The 21677-nt window shown below is 44.6% G+C and overlaps 1 protein-coding gene across 4 annotated transcripts in view; it reads right to left on the reverse strand.

Moving 5' to 3' along the window:
* Nucleotides 1-21677, reverse strand: part of TMEM192 (transmembrane protein 192) — a 36526-nt gene that overhangs the window by 13233 nt on the left and 1616 nt on the right. For 2 of the 4 annotated variants that reach the window (XM_054485643.2, XM_054485645.2), the window contains exons 2-3: nucleotides 13427-13573; nucleotides 11113-11377 (exon numbers count right to left, since the gene is read on the reverse strand). In XM_054485643.2, coding sequence (XP_054341618.1) covers nucleotides 11113-11377; nucleotides 13427-13573 — 412 coding nt within the window. Of the gene's footprint in view, nucleotides 1-11112; nucleotides 11378-13426; nucleotides 13574-14348; nucleotides 14604-21677 lie in introns of those variants that run through there. The other 2 variants (XM_054485642.2, XM_054485644.2) reach the window with 2 other exon arrangements.

The raw sequence follows: 21677 nt of genomic DNA on the forward strand, positions 1-21677 counted from the left end.
TGCTTAGGTTTGATGAAGAATGGACAGTCATGTAGAAATGTGATTGGACAAAGTATGATCTACTAGGAATAGACTGAAGGGGCAAACCCAGCAAGGCCTGTCTGTTCAGGTTCTTCTTGGCCTCTCTGTATAGACTCCTCACCCGCAACCCTCCTGCCATATAGGGTAGGACCCCTCTGAAATAAGGGTCTTCAAGGGAAAAGGGTAAAGGAGAAAGTGACCTTTCTTTTTTTTTTTTTTTTTTTTTGAGAAGGAGTCTCGCTCTGTCACCCAGGCTGGAGTGCAGTGGCGCAATCTCGGCTCATTGCAAGCTCCGCCTCCCGGGTTCACGCCATTCTCCTGCCTCAGCCTCCCAAGTAGCTGGGACTACAGGAGCCCGCCACCACGCCCAGCTAATTTTTTTAATATTTTTAGTAGAGACGGAGTTTCACCGTGTTAGCCAGGATGGTCTCGATCTCCTGACCTTGTGATCCACCCACCTCGGCCTCCCAAAGTGCTGGGATTACAGGCGTGAGCCACTGCGCCCAGCCAAAAGTGACCTTTCTAGATATTATGGCCTGCTTTGGGAGAGAGGAGTCTAGTTTCTATGGCCTGCCTTTGGGAAGAAGAGTTCTGGTTTCCACGACTGGCCAGGGGAGAAAGAAGGACAAGAAACAGGAGGGCAGGAAGGCAGAGAGACTTTGCTTCTGAGCCCCTCCCAATCTCCTTTAGTTTGGAGTACTCAGCATGCCAAAGCCCTGCACTTTGGAGTACGGTGTTCTGAATCCCAACAGGTATATTTGGTTTTTGTATAGAGTTCCTAAAACCCTTGGAATTTCCTGATAGAAGTGTCTTTTAGGCCAGGTGCGGTGGCTCACGCCTGTAATCTCAACACTTTGGGAGGCCAAGGTGGGCGGATCACCTGAGGTTGGGAGTTCGAGACCAGCCTGACCAACATGGAGAAACCCCATCTCTACTAAAAACACAAAATTAGCTGGGCGTGGTGGCGCATGACTGTAATCCCAGCTACTTGGGAGGCTGAGGCAGGAGAATCACTTGAACCCGGGAGGTGGAGGTTGCGGTGAGCCAAGATCGTGGCACTGCACTCCAGCCTGGGCAACAAGAGTGAAACACTGTCTCAAAAAAAAAAAAAAAACCCAAAAAGGCGTGGTGGCAGGACACGCCTGTAGTCCCAGCTACTTGAGAGTTTGAGGCAGGAGAATTGCTTGAACCCAGGAGGCAGAGGTTGCAGTGAGCCGAGATCACACTACTGCACTCCAGCCTGGTGACACAGAGAGACTCCATTTCAAAAAAAAAAAAATCTATTGAACAATGAGTTCTGATGAACTTCTGGGTTGCCAGGAGGAGGGTGGTGCACCCCAACTCCATGTGGACAGAAGCTCCTGTACTTGGGACCCTGCTAGACCTCATGCAATGTACCTCTTCATCTGGCTGTTCATCTGTCTCCTTTATAACAAACCAGAAAACATAAGTGTTTCCCTGAGTTTTGTGAACCATTCTAGCAAATTACAGAACTCAAGAAGAGAGGGGCCAGGTGTGGTGGCTCACACCTGTAATCTCAACACTTTGGGAGGCCAAGGCAGGTGGATCACTTGAGGTCAGGAGTTCGAGAGCAGCATGGTCAACATGGCGAAACCCTGTCTCCACTAAAAATACAAAAATTAGCTGGTGTGGTGGTGCACATCTGTAATCCCAGCTATTTGGGAGGCTGGCGCAGGAGAGTCACTTGATCCCAGAAGGCAGAGGTTGCAGTGAGCTGAGATCATGCCATTGCACTCCAGCCTGGGTGACGGAGAGAAACTCTGTCTCAAAAAAGAAAAAAAAAAGAGGTCATAGAAACCCTACTTTATAGCTGGTAGGTCAGAAGTATGGGAAGCATATCGGCTGGGCGTGGTGGCTCAAGCCTATAATCCCAGCACTTTGGGAGGCCGAGGCAGGTGGATCACAAGGTCAGGAGATCGAGAACATTCTGGCTAACACGGTGAAACCCCGTTTCTACTAAAAATACAAAAAAAATTAGCCGGGCGTAGTGGTAGGCGCCTGTAGTCCCAGCTACTTGGGAGGCCAAGCCAGGAGAATGGCGTGAGCCCTGGAGGCGGAGCTTGCAGTGAGCCGAGATCACGCCACTGTACTCCAGCCTGGGTGACAGAGCAAGACTGTGTCTCAAAAAAAAAAAAAAAAAAAAAAAAACAGAAGTATGGGAAGCATGGTCTTTCAACTGACATCTGAAATGGGGAGAGTCTTGTGGGATTGAGCCCTTTAATTTGTGGGATCTAAGACTAGAGCCCTTTAATTTGTGGGATCTAAGACTATCTGTGGATAGATGGTGCTATAATTGGATTAAGTTGAAGGACACCCAATTGGTGTCTGCTGGAGAACTGAATTAAACTGTTGTAGGGAAAACTCCACACATCTAGTTTAGCAAGAAGTGTTCTGTGTAGGAACGTAGAAAAGCAGTTTTTTCAGACAACATGTTAGAGCTCAGCACTGACACCCACAAGGGCATACTTGCACACAAAACGATTTATTCTTAGCAGCAAAGGAAGTTAAAGGATTAAAAACAAAATACTGTTAAATTTGGGAGAAAATGGAAAAAAAATCTACACATCTAAGAGTTAATAATGGCCCATAAAACAACTACATAAAGACCTGGACTTTCTTAAAAACTTAGGAATGATTTTTTGCTTTATAGAATTATTGACAATTACTTTCTTTAGGTACCCAATGCAAGTAAAAAGTGATGCCATTTTTAGAAGTTTGCATTTAAGACACAAAAAAGAAAAAAAAAGTTTGCATTAGACCGGTTCTTCAGGACCCACACAGTGGGAATCCTCGGAGCCCATTCTGGTCACCTGGTACAGCAACAGCAGAACTAAAGGATGATTAAGAGTATGCCCATGATCCAGACTACCTGGATGAAAATCCAAGACAAGTTACCTAATATCTCTGCTCTTCGATGTCCCCATCTAAAAAATGGGGATAACAGTACCTTTCTCACAATGCTGTTCTTTCTTAATGCTGTTCTTTTTTTTTTTTTTTTTTTGAGATGGAGTCTTGCTCTGCTGGAGTGCAAAGGCGCAATCTCAACTCACTGCAACCCCCGCCTCCCGGGTTCAAGTGATTATCCTCCCTCAGTCTCCTGAGCAGCTGGGATTACAGGCGTGCACCATCATGTCCAACTAATTTTTGTATTTTTAGTAGAAATGGGGTTTCACCATGTTAGCCAGACTGATCTTGAACTCCTGACCACAAGTGATCTGCGAGCCTCAGCCTCCCAAAGTGCTGGGATTACAGGCGTAAGCCACCACGCCTGGCCCACAGTGCTGTTCTAGGGAGTGAGTTAATATGTGAAAAATACTTAGAACAGTGCCTGGCCTGTAAATATTCAATAAATATTACCTGTTTGCACCCCCTACCATACACTCAGCATATCTATTATTTACTTATGAGGACCATTTTAACCTCATTTTGCACTTTTATTCTGAAAAACATCAAAGAGGGGCAGACTCTGTAGCATCTTATCTTAGATTTTTCTAAAGCTTATTTAACATATTTATGTGAGTCTGATCCTGAGAGGCAAAATGCTTTTTTCATTTATCTTCTATTGCTTGATACAAAAGAAATGATTGTGAGCCAAAGAGCCTTGCTGAAAGAATCCCCTTCCAAACTAACTACACAAGCCTAGGAGTTTGAGGCTACACTGAGCTATGACAGCACAAATGACATAGCTACACTGAGCTATGACAGCACTCCAGCCTGGGCAACAGAGCAAGACCTTGTCTCTTAAAAAAAAATAAAAATAAAAATAAAAAAATTTTGACAAAATATCACTGGATTGAAAGAAAAAAGTAACGACACAAAGCTACCTTCTAGCAAGCCCACTCACCCAATGACCTGCCACAGTATATTAGCATATTGACAGATTCTTTGTAAATCAGTTTTGTGAACAAGATAAATACAGTTTTTTGGTTTTTTTCTTTTCTTTTTTTTTTTTTTGAGATGGAGTCTTTCTCTGTCACCAAGGCTGGAGTGCAGTGGCATGATCTCGGCTCACTGCAACCTCTGCCTCCCAGGTTCAAGTGATTCTCCTGCCGCAGCCTGCTGAGTAGCTGGGATTACAGGCGTGTACCACCACGCCCGGCCAATTTTTGTGTTTTTAGTAGAGACGGGGTTTCACCATGTTGGCCAGGCTGGTCTCGAACTCCTGACCTCGTGATTCGCCTGCCTCGGCCTCCCAAAGTGCTGGGATTACAGGCGTGAGCCACCGTGCCCGGCCAATACAGTTTTACAACATTTAGGAAAGAAATACACGCTAGGAAAAAAAACTTCTGCAGAGAAATTTTCGAAAGAGTTTTCAAAGGATTTTCAAGGTACTGGGCAAATCCTATGTACCAGCAAGTTTGCAGTCTGGTGGGAAAGCCATACTGAAATAAAACATTCCTTTTAATGGTATGTGCTGTGGACATTATACAAGTACCCTCCTTGAAGAAGACCACCGCATACAATATCTTAGTTCAGATGAAAGTGACTTCACCTCTGGGTTACCACACCAGCCTCCTTATCAGTTTTGTGCTAAGCAAATATACTTTCCAGTTATACAGTAATAGTCTAATAACTGGTGACTTTTTTTTTTTTTTTGAAACAGTCCTACTCTGTTGCCCAGGCTGGTGAGATCTCAGCTCACCGCAACCTCTGCCTCCCCAGTTCAAGCGATTCTTGGCCTCCCTAGTAGCTGGAATTACAGGCACCTGCCACACCACCATGCCCAGCTAATTTTTGTATTTGTTTTGTTTTGTTGCCCAGATGGGAGTGCAATGACACGATCTCGGCTGATTGTAACCTCCGCCTCCCGGGTTCAAGCGATTCTTCTGTCTCAGCCTCCTGAGTAGCTGGGATTACAGATGCCCACCACCACACCTGGCTAATTTTTTGTGTTTTTAGTAGAGAGCGGGTTTCACCAGGTTGGCCAGGCTGGTCTTGAACTCCTGACCTCAGGTGATCCGCCCACCTCGGCCTCCCAAAGTGCTGGTATTACAGGCATGAGCCACAGCACCTGGCCTAAAATTTGTATTTTTAATAGAGACAAGTTTTCACCATGTTGGCCAAGCTGGTCTGGAACTCCTGGCCTCAAGTGACCCACCTGCCTTAGCCTCCCAAAGTGCTGGGATTACAGTTGTGAGCCACCGTACCCGGCCTAGTTTGGTGTTTTTTAAATGATTTTATAACCATAGACATAGTCTAAATGTTTTTTGTTTTACATCACTCACCATTTTAAAAAGATTCTAGGCTGGCGGTGGCTCCTGAGGTCGAAAGTTCAAGACCAGCCTGACCAACATGGCGAAACCCCATCTCTACTAAAAATACAAAATTAGATGGGTCTGGCGGCGCATGCCTGTAATCCCAGCTACTCGGGAGGCTGAGGCAGAAGAATCGCTTGAACCCAGGAGGTGGCGGTTGCAGCGAGCTGAGATCGTGCCATTGCACTCCAGCCTGGGTGACAGAGCAAGACTCTGTCTCAAAAAAAGAAAAAAAGAACATTCTAGGCCAGGTGGATCACTTGAGGTCGGGAGTTCAAGACCAGCCTGACCAACACAGTGAAACCCCATCTGTACTAAAAATACAAAATTAGCTGGGCATGGTAGTGCACACCTGTAATCTCAGCTGCTTGGGAGGCTGAGGCAGTAGTATCGCTTGAACCCAGGAGGTGGAGGTTGCAGTGAGCCAAGATCGCACCATTGCATTCCAGCCTGGGCAACAAGAGTGAAACTCAGTCTCAAAAAAAAAAAAAAAAAAAAAAGATTCTAAGGTTAATGCTTGCTATTCATTAAGAATAATGGAAGAAATAAGTTCCTGTGGGCTGGGCGGTCCTGTAATGACCACAAGCTGAGAGCTACCATGTCTGGGCTCCAGTGTAGGATCTGCTGCCTCCTAGAAACGAAACCCATGATCTCACCCAGACCTGGACTCCTACACCATAAAATGGGGGAAATAATGCTTATCACACAGGGTTCTGGTAGGAAGAAATGAACTAACAATGCCTAAGTAGACATGCAGTAAATGCCATATATCATCATTATTATTAAAACAAGAATTCTGATTTTCAATTCCAGGCACATGTTATGCAGCCCCTCCTCCATACAAAATTCAAAGGGGACTTGAAGTCAGATGCTATGCTACAGGAGAGACCCAGCCGCTCTGGCTCACCCCAGGGCACCAGGCCCAGATATCAGTGAGGACTCCAGCAGGCATTTCTACAAGTCAACTAAGACAGTCTCTGGCCCTCCCAAAGAATGTGGGCCCCTGAAAACTAAAGGTGCGCAGGAAGGACACAATCACTATGCCCTCGGGTCCTACAATTCCTGCCAGGAATTCTTTCCAGAATTTACCTTCAAGAGCAGTTCCCTTGAACTGCACTTTTGCATGTCCTCAGCCTCTGGCTTTACACTTTTAGGCCCCAGAGAGACTGACTGGACCCATATGATGGGTTGAAAATTACTATTTTCAGTGAAGGACCAAGTTTTCATTTCAGTGTGAAAAAAGCCCCAAATATGCAACTTGGCTATGTAACTAATAATAATTGATTTATTTTTATTTTTTTTTTAAGATGGAGTCTCACTCTGTCACTCAGGCTGGAGTGCAGTGGCGCCATCTTTGCTCACTGCAACCTCCACCTCCCAGGTTCAAGCAATTCTCCTGCCTCAGCCTCCTGAGTAGCTGGGATTATAGGCGCCCACCACCACCCCAGTCATGCCCAGTTTTTTGTTTTTTTTTTTTGTATTTTTAGTACAGACGGGGTTTCACCATGTTGGCCAGGACTGTCTTGGACTCCTAACATCAGGTGATCTGCCTGCCTCCACCTCCCAAAGTGCTGGTATTACAGGCGTGAGCCGCCGCACCTGGCCCAAATACATTTTGAACTCAAATATTATTAGGCCGGGCGCAGTGGCTCATGCCTGTAATGCCAGCACTATGGGAGGCCGAGGTGAGCGGATCACCTGAGGTCAGGAGTTCGAGATTAGCCTGGCCAACATGGTGAAGCCTCGTCTCTACTAAAAATATAAAAATTAGTCGTGCGTGGTGGTGTGTGCCTGTAGTCTAGCCTGGAGAGGCTGAAGCAGGAAAATCAGTTGAACCTGGGAGGCAGAGGTTGCAGTTAGCTGAGTTCACACCACTGCACTCCAGACTGGACAACAGAGCAAGACTCTCAAAAAAAAAAAAAATATATATATATGTATTTGGATCTAAGGAAGGAGAACAGATTAATCAGGTAAATATTTTTACTTGGTAGGAAAGCAAAGCTCTTTCTCCCACCTTCACCCAAAAGTAAATAATTTTTTTTCTTCTCTGGAAAATAACGAAATATATCAGGCTGAAGTTAACATTATCGGTACTGTTATCTGTAAGTCCTACATCTCCATAGATTTATCTTGTCTTGTTTTTTTTGGCAAATAAGAAAAAATATTTTAAAAAATAGAAATAAGGTAAGTACCTGCTCCATTCCTTTTGATTTTCTGGGTTTTCACATGAGCCACATAAACGTGATCTCACCTGTGATTCTAAAGGTCCAAGTGTTTAGAAATAGATTATGATTACGGCTCACGTGTTTAACAAAAATTTGAAAGGCAGATTTTGGAAAGGTAAAGATCAAATAATCTCTTTGTGAGCTTCAAAAATACTATTTCCAGACCATCACTTGAGAAACTGAATCTTATTTTGGTCATAGATCATATAAGATCTTTTGTAGTTTAAAAATAAGTTTTTTCTTTTTTTTTAATCTTTGTGTTACCCTGACATCTTCTGGCCAGAAGAGAATGCTGCACATCAACAGTTGAACATTCTCAAGCTCATTCTCACAAGGGGCAGGGAGCAATAAATGCTCCCCCTTCAAGAGCAGTCAATATCACCCAACTCTATAAACTGCTTCACGCTGATATAGCATAGCCCTTCAGCTTCCACTGAGAATTTCACAGAGTAGATGAACTTGCAGCATGCCCTTTAAGAAAATGCACTAACAGAACAGAAGAAAAATAAAAGTTAAATTCTGTAGAGCCTTTTTTTTTTTGGAGAAAAAAAAATCTCTAATTTTATTCAATTTTTTTTTCTCTTTTTATAGAGGGGGGAGTCACTCTTTCAACTAGGCTGGAGTGTGGTGCATAATCATAGCTCACTGCAGCCTCAAACTCCTGGGCTCAAGTGGATCCTCCCACCTCAACCTCCCAAGTAGCTAGGACTACAGGCACAGGCCACCACACATGACTAATTTATTTATTTTATTTTATTTTACTTATTTATTTATTTATTTTGAGATATTTATTTATTTATTTATTTAGAGATGGAGTCTCACTCTGTCACCCAGGTTGGAGTGGCACGATCTCAGCTTACTGCAACCTCCACCTTCCGGGTTCAAGCGATTCTCAGCCTCCTGAGTAGCTGGAATTACAGGCACCTGACACCACATCCAGCTCATTTTTGTATTTTTAGTAGAGATGGGGTTTCACCATGTTGACCAGGCTGGTCTCAAACTCCTGACCTCAAGTGATCCTCCTGCCTCAGCCTCCCAAAGTGCTGAGGTGCTGGCATTACAGGCATGAGCCACCGTGCCCGGCCTTAATTTTTTTTTAGACGGAGTTTCGCTCTTGTCACCCAGGCTGCAGTGCAATGGTACGATCTCAGCTCACTGCAACCTCCGCCTCCCGGATTCAAGCAATTCTCCTGCCTCAGCCTCCCGAGTAGCTGGGATTACAGTTGCCCGCCACCACGTTCAGCTAATTTTTGTATTTTTAGTAGAGACAGGGTTTCACCATGTTGGCCAGGCTGGTCTTGAACTCCTGACCTCAGGGAATCCACCCGCCTCAGCCTCTCAAAGTGCTGAGATTATAGGCATGAGCCACCATGCCCAGGAATTTTTTTTTTTTTTTAAACTTAACTTGGTGCTCATTTGTTACAACACTAAATTTCTCATTTTTGGTAGAGATGGGGGAACTCACTATGTTGCCCAGGCTGGTCTCGAACTCCTGGCCTCAAGCAATCCTCCTACCTCGGCCTCCCAAAGCTCTGCGATTATAGGCATGAGCCACTATGCCCAGCCTGGATTCAAAAAAATTTTTTTTTCTTTTTCCCTCTTTTTCTTTTTCTCGCCACCTCCTCCAAGTAGGAAGACTACATATGGATTCAATTTTTTTTCTTTTGAGACAGTGTTCCGCTCTTGTTGCCCAGGCTGGAGTGCAGTGGCATGACTTCGGCTCACTGTAACCTCTGCCTCCCGGGTTCAAGTGATTCTCCTGCCTCAGCCTCCTGAGTAGCTGGGACTATGGGCGCGTGCCACCACAACTGGCTAATTTTCGTTTGTATTTTTAGTAGAGACGCGGTTTCACCATGTTGGCCAGGCTGGTCTCGAACTCCTGACGTCAGGTGATCCTTCCACTTTGGCCTCCCAAAGTGCTGGGATTACAGGCATGAGCCACCGAGCCTGCCCTGGATTCAAAGATTTTTAAGATTTATTCTGGACTCAAATTGAAAAACAGGATCTTTTTGAAAGGTAGAAACTAAGTTATTTACTACAACTTTTTCTTTTTCTTTTTTTTTTTTTTTTTTTTTTTTTGAGATGGGGTCTCACTCTGTCACCTGGGCTGGAGTCTGGAGTGCAGTGGCACGATCTCGGCTCAAGCAATTCTCTCGCCTCAGCTTCCAGAGTAGCTGGGACCACAGGGGCATGCCACCACACTTGGCTAATTTTTGTGTTTTTAGTAGAGAGGGGGTTTCGCCATGTTGCCCAGGCTGGTCTCAAACTCCTGACCTCAAGGGATTTGCCCACCTCAGCCTCCCAAAGTGCGGAGATTACAGGCGTGAGCCACTGTGCCCGGCCATTTACTATAACTTAATGCCAAATTTCCCTAAAGAAGTTCAATTTAATTCCATTAAATCTTTAAAATGTCTGCAACAATAAAGAAAAGCAAGTACTCATGCATTCTAAGTCCCATGTGGACCTTCTGATCTCGCCTTCATAAATTAGGACCTGTGTGTTTTTCAAGTTTTCTGTTTGATATAATGCATCTCATTGCATAACAGTCCTCTTTCCTAGGAACTAACCATTACTGTTTCCTACTGCAAGAAAAGCACTGAGCTTCATTTTTAAAAAGTTCCCACCAGGACTGGCTCACACCTGTAATCCTAGTGCTTTGGGAGCCTGAGGCAGGAGGGTTGTTTGAGGCCAGGAGTTCCAGTGACCAACCTGGGCAACACAGTGAGAACCTGCTTCTACATAAAATTTTTTAAAAAATTAGCCGGGTGTGGTGGCACGCACCTGTAGTCTCAGCTACTCAGGATGCTGAGGTGGGAGGATTGCTTAAGCCCAGGAATTCCAGGCTACAGTGAGCCATGAAGGTGCCACTGCCTTTCAGTCTTGGGTGACAGAGCAAGGCCCTGCCTCAGAGAAAATAAAATAAAATTTAAAAATTCCCCCTCCCTATCCTCAGAAATATCAAATAGCAACAGCATTTCTATCTTTATGAGATGAGTAAACCACTTGGTAACAAAAGAGGGTATAATTCCACACTTCACACATGCGATGAGGATACCATGTTCATAACAAATAACAGATTTCAAATGAAAATTAAGGCTATATATTTCATAAGAAAAGCTGTTTTTTTGTTTGTTTTTTTTTTGAGATGGAGTCTCGCTGTGTCGCCAGGCTGGAGTGCAGTGGCACGATCTCGGCTCACTGCAACCTCTGGCTCCCTGGTTCAAGCAATTCTCCTGCTTCAGCCTCCTGAGTAGCTGGGATTACAGGCACGCGCTACCACGCCCAGCTAATTTTTGTATTTTTAGTAGATACGGGGTTTCACCATGTTGGCCAGATGGTCTCGATCTCCTGACCTTGTGATCTGCCTGCCTCAGCATCCCAAAGTGCTGGGATTACAGGGGTGAGCCACTGAGCCCGGCCAAGAAAAGGTTTAAGACATTAAGGTGATCCAAATTTTAGTGGTCAGAACACACATCACCCTTACAAAAATGAGAGAATATATTTGATTCTAAAATCAAACTTCATATATTCTTTCTGCTGTCATTTTTGCCCCTCAAGCACCCAAGTAGCTGAGAGAAGACTGGACATACCAGAGGACTGTATCATCAACGCAAGTCTCTTGAGATGCCTTGTCGATCGGTAGATCAAGTTATAGCCTCGGTTTCTGATTTTGCTGTGGTGATACTGGATGTAGCATTCAAGGAGTAAATGGAGAATCCATAAAATAACTTTCCCAAGGATTATAACCGTCTGAACTTTCAGTGGGTTTGTGTAATTTCCTGGGCACTTGTCCTCATTTGGATTAGGATAAGAACAAAGCACACCTGTTAAAAATGCTAAAATAACAAACACAAGCTGGGGGAAAGAAGAGCAGAAAAATTAATATTCAATATTTGTAATTAGGAAACAATAACTACCATCCCAGCATATGTTCTTTTTTTTTTTTTTTTTTTTTTGAGACGGAGTCTCGCTCTGTCGCCCAGGCTGGAGTGCAGTGGCGCAATCTTGGCTCACTGCAAGCTCCACCTCCCGGGTTCACGCCATTCTCCTGCCTCAGCCTCCCGAGTAGCTGGGACTACAGGCGCCCGCCACCACGCCCGGCTAATTTTTTGTATTTTTAGTAGAGACGGGGTTTCACCATGTTAGCCAGGATGATCTCGATCTCCTGACCTCGTGATCCACCCGCCTCAGCCTCCCAAAGTGCTGGGATTACAGGCGTGAGCCACCGCACCCGGCTTCCCAGCATACATTCTTATACCTACAGCTTCCCCTATCCTATTTTTATAAATGAGTTTTTAAATGTATTTTCATTTTGTTTTGTTTAAATGTATTTTTGTTTTCTGTGTGAGATATGGTATTACCCTGTTGCCCAGGCTGGAGTGCAGTGGCGCCATCTCTGCTCACTGCAGCCTCAACCTCCTGGGTTCAAGCGATCCTCCTACCTCAGTCTCTGGAGTAGCTGGAACTACAGGCCTGTGCCACCATGCCTGGCCAATTTTAAAAAGTTTTTATAGAGACAGGTTCTTGCTATGGTACCCAGGCTGGTACAGAGTATGTTATTCAAAAAGTAAAAGGAAAGAAGAAAAAGAGGTCACCATCTGGAAACCACAAGGCCACCCCTGCACATCATGGTACCAAAAAGAAAGCACTTCAGCTGGGATCTGGGGATCAGGAAGCCATGGTGGAGCCATACCACAGCTACTAGTTCCCTGAAGGAAAGGGGATACCACCTCTCTCCACAGTGATTCAGTTCTGAACTCAAGTCTCCCACAGTATACTTCACTGGAGAAGAATCCCAGCTGCAGGGGAAGCCAGGAAATGTGCTGGGGGATACGGTCCCTGGAGACAGGCAAACCTATCAGTAGGAGGCTGAGCAAGTCAATTAACTCCATTCACAGTCCTCATAAATACTCAAGGAGTGGTGAGAATGAGCCCTCTTGATTTTTCACATTGCAGCAGAGAACAACCATAACCCCTAGTGCTTCCGACTGCAATCGTTGAAAGGGAGGAACTGATTAAACAGACTGGCAGCGGAGTCACCACCAGTGAGGCCTGCGATAAGACCTTTCGCACATGTGTTTTTATAAATTCCAGATATTTGTAATCTGGAGTTTATAAACATACAAAATTGTACATATTATTCCACTGCAACTTGATTTGTCTGCTAAACATTATTCCCTAGGTATAAGTAAATTGAGAAATTCCTGTGTCAACATATGTAGACTTTTCTGCATCTTTTTTGTAACTGAAAAGGTAATACAAGCACATGGTTAAAAAATCAAGTAGTATTCAAAAGTAAACAGTAAATTATATTAGTGTCTTTTCCACCAAGACCCTCAGTCCTCATTTCAGAGGCAACTAGGTCTGTGAATGCCTCTAGAAATATTCTATTATATACAGGAAAACAGGTCCACACCAGCCCTCTCAACCCCCTTTTAAAAACTGCAGATAGGAACATTCTGTACACAAGGTTGAAAGCTTGATTTTTTTTCACTCGACAATGTAATCATGAACGCTATTCTATGTTAATATACTGTATACCTATCTACCCCATTCTTAACAGTTGCATAGCATTTCCTTATATGAATGGGACACACAGTGTCTTCTGGATGCCAAGTAGCCAAGTAGTTTGTAGTCTCTTGATATGATAGACAACATGGCTATTATCAACAATATCTTTACATGTGTGCAACTGTATCCACAATGAATTATTTGAAGATATAAGTAAAAGTGTATGTAGTTTTTTGTTTTTTTTTTGCCCATGACACAGCCCTCAGGATGTCCTAAGAACATATGCCCTACATTTTAAATGTTGATAGATACAGCACAACTGCCCTCTGAAACACTTATATAATTTTTACAAACATCACCTCTGGATAGGTCCCCTTCCTGCAGCCAACTTACATGAATAAACCACAGAAGATTCACTATGATGACTGTAGGAAGAGGATGGAATCGGGGTCTAAAGTGAGCTTGTAATGAGTGATGTGGGAGAAGCTGGGCATCCAGAAGTGGGTCGTCTTCAATACTCTGGGTGATATCCAAGGAACCCTGGGGTGCAGAAAAACAAGCAAGCTATAATCACCACTTTCTAGATTATGTTTCTAAGACAAATCCACTAAACTATAAAGCTTTTTAACCATATACAAATTAAAGGCAAGAGAACACATTCCCTACCTGAATCCAATTTTTAAAAATTAATTAATTTTTAGAAAATTGTAGCAACATGGTCTCACTATGTTGCCCAGGCTGGTCTTGTTTGTTTGTGTTTTGCTTTTTGTTTTTGAGACAGAGTCTCGCTCTGTCGCCCAGGCTGGAGTGCAGTGGCGCAATCTTGGCTCACTGCAACCTCTGCCTCCCAGGTTCGAGCAATTCTCCTGCCTCAGCCTCCTGAGTAGCTGGGACTACAGGTGTGCACCACCACTCCCAGCTAATTTTTTTTTTTTTTGAGATGGAGTTTCGCTCTTCTTGCCCAGGCTGGAGTGCAGTGGCACAACCTTGGCTCACTGAAACCTCCGCATCCCAGGTTCAAGCAATTCTCCTGCCTCGGCCTCCTGGGTAGCTGGGATTACAGGCATGCACCACCACACCCGGCTAATTTTTTAATTTTTAGTAGAGACGGGGTTTCTCTATGTTGGTCAGGCTGGTCTCGAACTCCTGACCTCAGGTGATCCGCCCACCTCACCCTCCCAAAGTGCTGGCATTACAGGCATGAGCCACCGCGCCCAGCACACATCCAGCTAATTTTTGTATTTTCAGTAGAAGCAGGGTTTCACTATGTTGGCCATGCTGGTCTCAAACTCCTGACCTCAGGTGATGTACCCACCTCGGCCTCCCAAAGTGGTGGGATTACAGGCATCAGCCACAGCACCCGGCCCCAGGCTAGTCTTGAACTCTTGGCCGCAAGCTGTAATTCCAGCTACTTGGGAGGCTGAGGCAGGAGAATCGCTTGGACCCAGGAGGTGGAGGTTGCAGTGAGCCAAGATCGTGCCACTGCACTCCACAGAGAGACTTCGACTCAAAAATATGGATATATACTGCATTGTATATACTTTTAATTTGCTAAGAGTGTAGATCTTCAGTGTTCTCATCACATGTTAAAAAAAGAAAAAAAGAATGTGGTTCATGGGAAGCACATAACAAGTCAGCAAATGAAAAGCACAGAAGACAATGCCAAAAAATTTAGGTCAGCTAATTGCACTACGATGAGACAGAAATGAAGGATTCATGAATAGGATTTGGCTACACAGAATGAGAGCTATTTATTTTGGAAGTAGGGAGTAGGACAAATGATGTAAGGGATGGCTGTTGATTTATTGCTAAGATTACAAAGATAAGGAGAGCAATCTGGGGTGTAACCTAGCTCTGGAGTGGCCTCCTCAATTTCCAGTAGCAGGTATTCAACACTGCTCTGCAACTGTTTTTGTTGTTGTTGTTTTGTTTGCTTGTTTTTGAGATGGAATCTCACTCTGTCACCCAGGCTGGAGTACAGTGGCTCGATCTCGGCTCATTGCAACTTCTGCCTCCTGGGTTCAAGTGATTCTCCTGTCTCAGCCTCCTGAGTAGCTAGGATTAAAGGCACGCGCCACCATGCCCAGCTAATTTTTGTATTTTTAGTAGAGATGGGGTTTCGCCATGTTAGCCAAACTGGTCTTGAACTCCCGACCTCAGGTGATCTGCCTGCCTCAGCCTCCCAAAGTGCTGGGATTACAGGCATGAGCCACCGCGTCTGGCCAACTCTTTTATTCAATGCCTAGATTGCTTCCTGTTTAGTTTACCATAACTCATGGTACGATTCAGATTACTCCTGTTCTCTTCAAGACCCCTCTGCCTCTAGCTCATTCTCAGTCAGCAGATGTTGAAGCCTTGAGATCTGCTCTTCCCTTAGCTAATGTCTGTGCATTCTTTCATGCTCAGAAGGGGCAATTCCCACCACATGGCCTTTCTGGATACCCCTAATCTGGATTGTGCCACCCTCCATGTTTTTCAAAGCATTCTGTGCTTGCCTCTTCTATCAAACTATCCTGTGATTGTCTCTTACATATCTCTTCCCCACTAGAGGTCATTGGACCCATTAACTTTACACCTCTTGTCTTTGTAATCCCAGCACTCAACACTATCTCATGGTTGTCACTCAGCAAACATTTGCTAGATGAATGAATGAGTGCCCCAAACCTGTTTCTGCAGTATTTTCTAATTCAATTATGGGCATCATCAAAGACCTGGGCTAATTAGAAGAGATTATCAGGACATACGGGGGATCAACTGTGACCAAAGGCAGTAAGAGCTGTGGTTAAGGTCAGGCTCCTAAGGGCAAACCGCCTGGATTCAAGCACAAGTTCTACTGCTTTCTAGCTGAGAGTAAGTTACTTCACCTCTCATGCCTCAGTTTCCACATCTAAAAGGGAGACTAATAATAGCACCTGCTTCGTAGCTCTATCAGGAATACTAAATGAGTCACTACACATGCAAGTCCTCATAACACTGCCTGACACACAGAGAGCACTCAATAAGTATTAGCCACTATTATTTCTTTATTCTTTTCTCTTTTTAATATTTTTTAAATTTTAAAATAAAAATCAACAGGGTCTCGCTATGTTGGCCAGGTTGGTCTTAAACTCTTAGCCTCAAGCAATCCTCCCAAGTGGACTCCCAATGTGCTAGGATTACAGGTGTGAGCCACCACACTTGGCTTTTTTATTAACTCTTACTTTTGACTTGCACCCCGCTATGGTCTAAATGTTGGTGTCCCCCAATAGTTCCCTGCTTTCCTTTGGAAAGTAATTAAGCCATGAGGTTCCCCCGCTTCATAAATGAGATCAGTGCCCTTATAAAAGAGGCTTGAATGAGCTCCCTTCCACCTTCCACCGCGTGAGGATGCAGCAAGAAGGCGCCATCTTTGAAGCAGAGAGCAACCCCTCCCCAGGGCTCTTGGCACCTTGATCTTGGGCTTTCTGAATCCGTGGCTGCCTTAATCTTGGACTTCCTGTCCTCTAGAACTGTGGTCAATACATTTCTATTTGTAAATTACCCTATTTGTATTTTATTATAGCAACCCAAACAAAGACACTATCCCTATAATCATTACCATTCTATCCACTCAGTGCTGGGGCATGATAAAAAAAGAAAAAATCATTACCATTCTAACTCCTAAACCTGTTATTTCCTCTCTATTCTCACTATCTTAGTCCAGGCCCTCCCATTTCTCATGGCCTTTTACTAGAAGCTTCCAATCTCCTGGTCTTGGCAATCTCTTTCACTGCTCCAAGACAAACATTCGTGTTTCTCTCCTCAAAAACTTTGGGTAGCTCCCTGTGATGGTCATTAGGTGTCAAATGGATGGTAAAGTATTGTCTGTGAGGGGCCAAACATTTAAGTCAGTGGACTGGGAGAGGAAGACCCACCCTCAACATGGGCGAGCACCATCCCATCAGCTGCCAATGCAGCTAGAACAAAGCACAGAATAGGCGTATATGCAGCTTGCTGAGTCTTCTGGCTCTCTCTTTCCTTCCTGCGTCAGATGCTTGCCTCCTTAATTCCTGCCTTTGGACATCAGACTCCAGATTCTTCGGCCTTTGGACTCTGAAACCTGCACCAGCAGCTCGCCTGGGGCTCTCAGGCCTTCAGCTGCCAACTGAAGGCTGCGCTGTTGGCTTCCCTGGTTTTGAGGCTTTTGAACTTGGACTGAGCCACTACCGCCTTCCCTTTCCCCAGCTTGCAGGTGGCCTATCGTGGGACTTCACTGTGTAATCTTGTGAGCTAATTCTCCCTAATAAATCTCCTTTTTATATATACATATATCCTATTGGTTCTGTCCCTCTGGATAATCCTAATACAATCCCCAAATCCTCAGGACAAAGTCCAAATTCTTAGTCTATCGCTTTACAATCTGTCCCCAAGTTACTTCTCAGGACTTTTTTTTCTCTCTTTTTTTTTTTCTTTTTTTGAGACAGAGTCTTGCTCTGTCCCCCAGGCTGGAGTGCAATGGCATGATCTCAGCTCACTCTAACCTCTGCCTCCTGGGTTCAAACAATTCTCCTGCCTCAGCCTCCCAAGTAGCTGGAATTACAAGTGCCCGACACCTTGTCCAGCTAGTTTTTGTATTTTTAATAGAGACGGGGTTTCGCCATGTTGGCCATGCTGGTCTCAAACTCCTGACCTCAAGTGGTCCACCCGCCTCAGCATCCCAAAGTGCTGGGATTACAGGTGTGAGCCACTGTACCCAACCTTTTTTTTTTCTTAAAAAAAAAAAAACAACAGGGTCTCACTCTGTCACCCAGGCTGGAGAACAGTGGCACGATCTCGGCTCACTGCAGCCTCCGTGCCCCCCTCCCCAGGCTCAAGAAATCCTCCTACCTCAGTCTCACGAGTAGCTGGGACCAGAGGCACACTCCACTATGCTCGGCTAATTTTTGTATTTTTAGTAGAGATGAGATTTCACCATGTTGCCCAGGCTGGTCTTGAACTCCTAAACTCAAGCAATCCACCACCTTGGCCTCCCAAAGTGCTGGGATTACAGGCATGAGCCACCGCGCCTGGCCAAGGATTTGCCTCTCACCATTTCCCTCCCTCCTGGTGCCGTCTGCTTATGATACCCATCTTTCATGAAACACTTTCCATCTCTACACCAGCTCTACTTATTCTTCCTTACCTGTCAAATGCTTGTCCCAGCAAAACTGCCTTCTCTGTGATGCCTTTTTGGCATTCCCAGCCCCAGCATCATTCCTACTGCACTCTTAATCTGACATTGTAGTTTTCATCTATACAAGTTTGAGCTGGGTCTACTTTGTATCTTCCATGTCTCTATTTAACTTCTAAATATATTGAAGACATTTATAATAATGTTTAATGTTTATGTTTAATGTTAATGTTTATTTCTAGCATATGTCATGTCTGAATCAGTTTCAGTGGACTCAGTACAGCTCACATTTTCCTGCCTCTTGGCATGCCTTGTCATTTTTTATTGGATGCCAGATATTGCAAATTTTACCTCTGTGGGTGCTGGATATTTTCTGTATTCCTTTTTTTTTGATATGTAGTCTTGCTCTGTCACCCAGGCTGGAGCGCAGTGGCGTGATCTCTGCTCACTGCAGGCTCTGCCTCCTGCGTTCACGCCATTCTCCTGCCTCAGCCTCCCAAGTAGCTGGGACTACAGGCGCCCAGCACCACGCCCGGCTAATTTTTTGTATTTTTAGTAGAGACGGGGTTCCACCATGTTAGCCAGGATGGTCTCGATCTCCTGACCTCGTGATCCACTCGCCTCAGCCTCCCAAAGTGCTGGGATTACAGGCGTGAGCCACCGCGCCCGGCCATTTTCTGTATTCCTATATTCATGAACTTTGTTCTGGAGTGCAGTGAAGTTACTTGGAAACAGTCTTGCTGTTAAGAAATTAGGTGGGCTTCATCTAAGGCTAATTATACTCCACTACTGAGGCAAGACTTTTCTGAGTACTCTATGTACATGCTCTGTGAATTATGAGGGTTCCGTCTGGCTTGTGGGCAAAACAGGCAGTATTCTTGGCCCTGTATGAAGAAACTGTTCCTTCCAATACTTTTAGGTGGTTCTTTATGAGGCCTCCAAGAGCTTCCTCATGCCCTGATTAGCATTCTACTGGATGCCTGGTGGGGACAGTGTTGGGGGGCTCCCCCTGCATATCTTCAGAGTTCTCCCTCTTTGTAGCTCTCTCCTCTCTGGATGCTCTGTCTTGTGAACTCCAGTTACCTCGATCTCCTAGACCCTCAACTCCATCTCCTCAACTCAGAAGTCTGCTGGGCTCTGTGTGGCTTCCCCCTTCCCTGTCACAGCCTGCACACTCTTTCAAGGCAGTAAGCCGGGGCAGTGATAGGGTTCACAGCATTTGTTTCCTATCTCTGAGATTGCTACCCTTCATTGTCTGATGTCCGGTATCTCACAAAGTGTTGTATCATACGTTATATCTAGTTTTTTGGATGTTTCAGGCAGAATGGTAGATCTATTCCCAGTTACTCCATGTTGGCTGGGAATGGAAGTCCCTACTGAACTCTCTTACATCTGTATTATAACCTACCATACTAAGCACATGGCATTGAAATTGTCAGAAAAAAATGCGCTTTACAAGTGCAGAGACTCTTTTATATTATGTCCTTTGTGCTTTTAACACTTGATATACAGCAGGTGCTAAGGTGTTCAATATGCATGTTGAGAAAAAGACCGCTCAACTTCTTGTATGCTTCAGACCTGGGAAATTTTTATTTATTTATTTATTTATTTATTTATTTATTTATTTATTTATTTACTTTTGAGACAGAATTTCGCTCTTGTTGCCCAGGTTGGAGTGCAATGGTGTGATCTTGGCTCACTGCAACCTCTGCCTCCCAGGTTCAAGCAATTCTCCTGCCTCGGCCTCCTGACCACAGGCTGGGATTACAGGCATGTGCCACCATGCCCGGGTAATTTTTGTATTTTTAGTAGATACCGGGTTTCGCTGTGTTGGCCAGGCTGGTCTCAAACTTCTGACCTCAGGTGATCCACCCGCCTCAGCCTCCCAAAGTACCGGGATTACAGGCGTGAGCCACCGCACCTGGCCAGACCTGGGACATTTAAACAAAGCTAGCATTGAAACCTTCACTATAAGACAATAATCTACTTTATCTCCTAATATGTCACTTTTATGCACCTTCTTCTCTCGCCTAAATGAGCTTTCTATAGAGCCCTACAAATATCCTCCCCTACCTTTTTCAGAATTCTATGCATCTTTCAAGGTCCTAACCAAGTTTATGTTCTCTATAAAACTGGCCTTGTTAAGTGTTTTCCTTCTGCTTTAAACTCCTATAAAACTTATTGCCCATAATATTCATTTGGAATATTTCTTATGCTGCCTTGTATTGTTTTCCTTTTCATGGGTGTATCTTTTGTTTTTCCTAACTACACTGAAGGAGTTGGGGACTATAATATGGTTCTTCTCTATGTCACTTAGGAGTATTTACTTTCCATTGAATCCTATAGAAAATATGCAGCATAACCATACAAACAGCACCCAGTCATTCTATTAACTCACCGTCTGCAAGTGAAAGGTGAGGGGAAGAGGACTCCTGAATCCAAATGATTTTTTCATTTCCATTATTAACTACATTACCACCTGTAGAAGATGTCTGTTGTTTTTGCCCACATGGTATCTCTTCCCTCTTCTGTGACAATAACTCTGTTTCCTTTGAGGACCCACTGTCTACTTCTGCATTAAGTCTTAGTGGAACCATCCTTCAATACCCTTCTTCCTCCTCTGGTCTAGGAGTGGTCATGGAACAAAAAACTGTTGGGTGAATCCAACTCTTTCCATGAGCAGCAAAAGAAAGATCATGAGGTCAGGCACAGTGGCTCACGCCTGTAACCCCAGCACTTTGGGAGGCCAAGGCAGGTGGATCACCTGAGACCAGCCTGACCAAAACGGAGAAACCCCGTCTCTACTAAAAATACAAAATTAGCCAGGTGTGGTGGTGCATGCCTGTAATCCCAGCTACTTGGGAGGCTGAGGCAGGAGAATCACTTGAACCCGGGAGGCGGAGGTTGCAGTGAGCCGAGATCGTACCATTGCACTCCAACCTGGGCAACAAGGGTGAAACTCCATCACAAAAAAAGAAGAAAGATCATGATTTAGGCAGATTCATTCCAGGGTAGACCCTGAAAGGACTCCTGTCACTTCAATGCCTTGAGATGCCCTTGTTTTGGTCCTTTCAGAGGCCTTGGCATATACTCACCCTATAGCCTTTCAGATAAATCCTTTTCTTAAATTAGCCAGAGTTGGTTTCACTGCCTGCAAACAATGAATCCTTACTAACACAAAGTCTTTGACTCAACTCATTTAAGTGTCTGTAACTAAGGCATGGTCCAAAATTTTTAGCTTTTTCCTGAAGGCTAGAAATCATGTCTACAAAATACCAAAAGCAGGCAACTTACTCAGATCTAAAGTGACTCCAGTATGTGGTTGATAGCAAAACATTAATCTCTAATTAATTTTTATTTATTTTTATTTTTGAGACAGAGTCTCGCTCTGTCGCTCTGTTGCCCCGGCTGGAGTGCAGTGATGCGATCTTGGCTCACTGCAATCTCTGCCTTCCAGGTTCAAGCGAGTCTCCTGCCTCCCCAGTATATAGGATTACAGGCCCCCACCACCCTACC

This window comes from Pongo pygmaeus, chromosome 3 (genome assembly GCF_028885625.2).
Source record: "Pongo pygmaeus isolate AG05252 chromosome 3, NHGRI_mPonPyg2-v2.0_pri, whole genome shotgun sequence".
NCBI classification, from domain to species: Eukaryota; Metazoa; Chordata; class Mammalia; order Primates; family Hominidae; genus Pongo; species Pongo pygmaeus.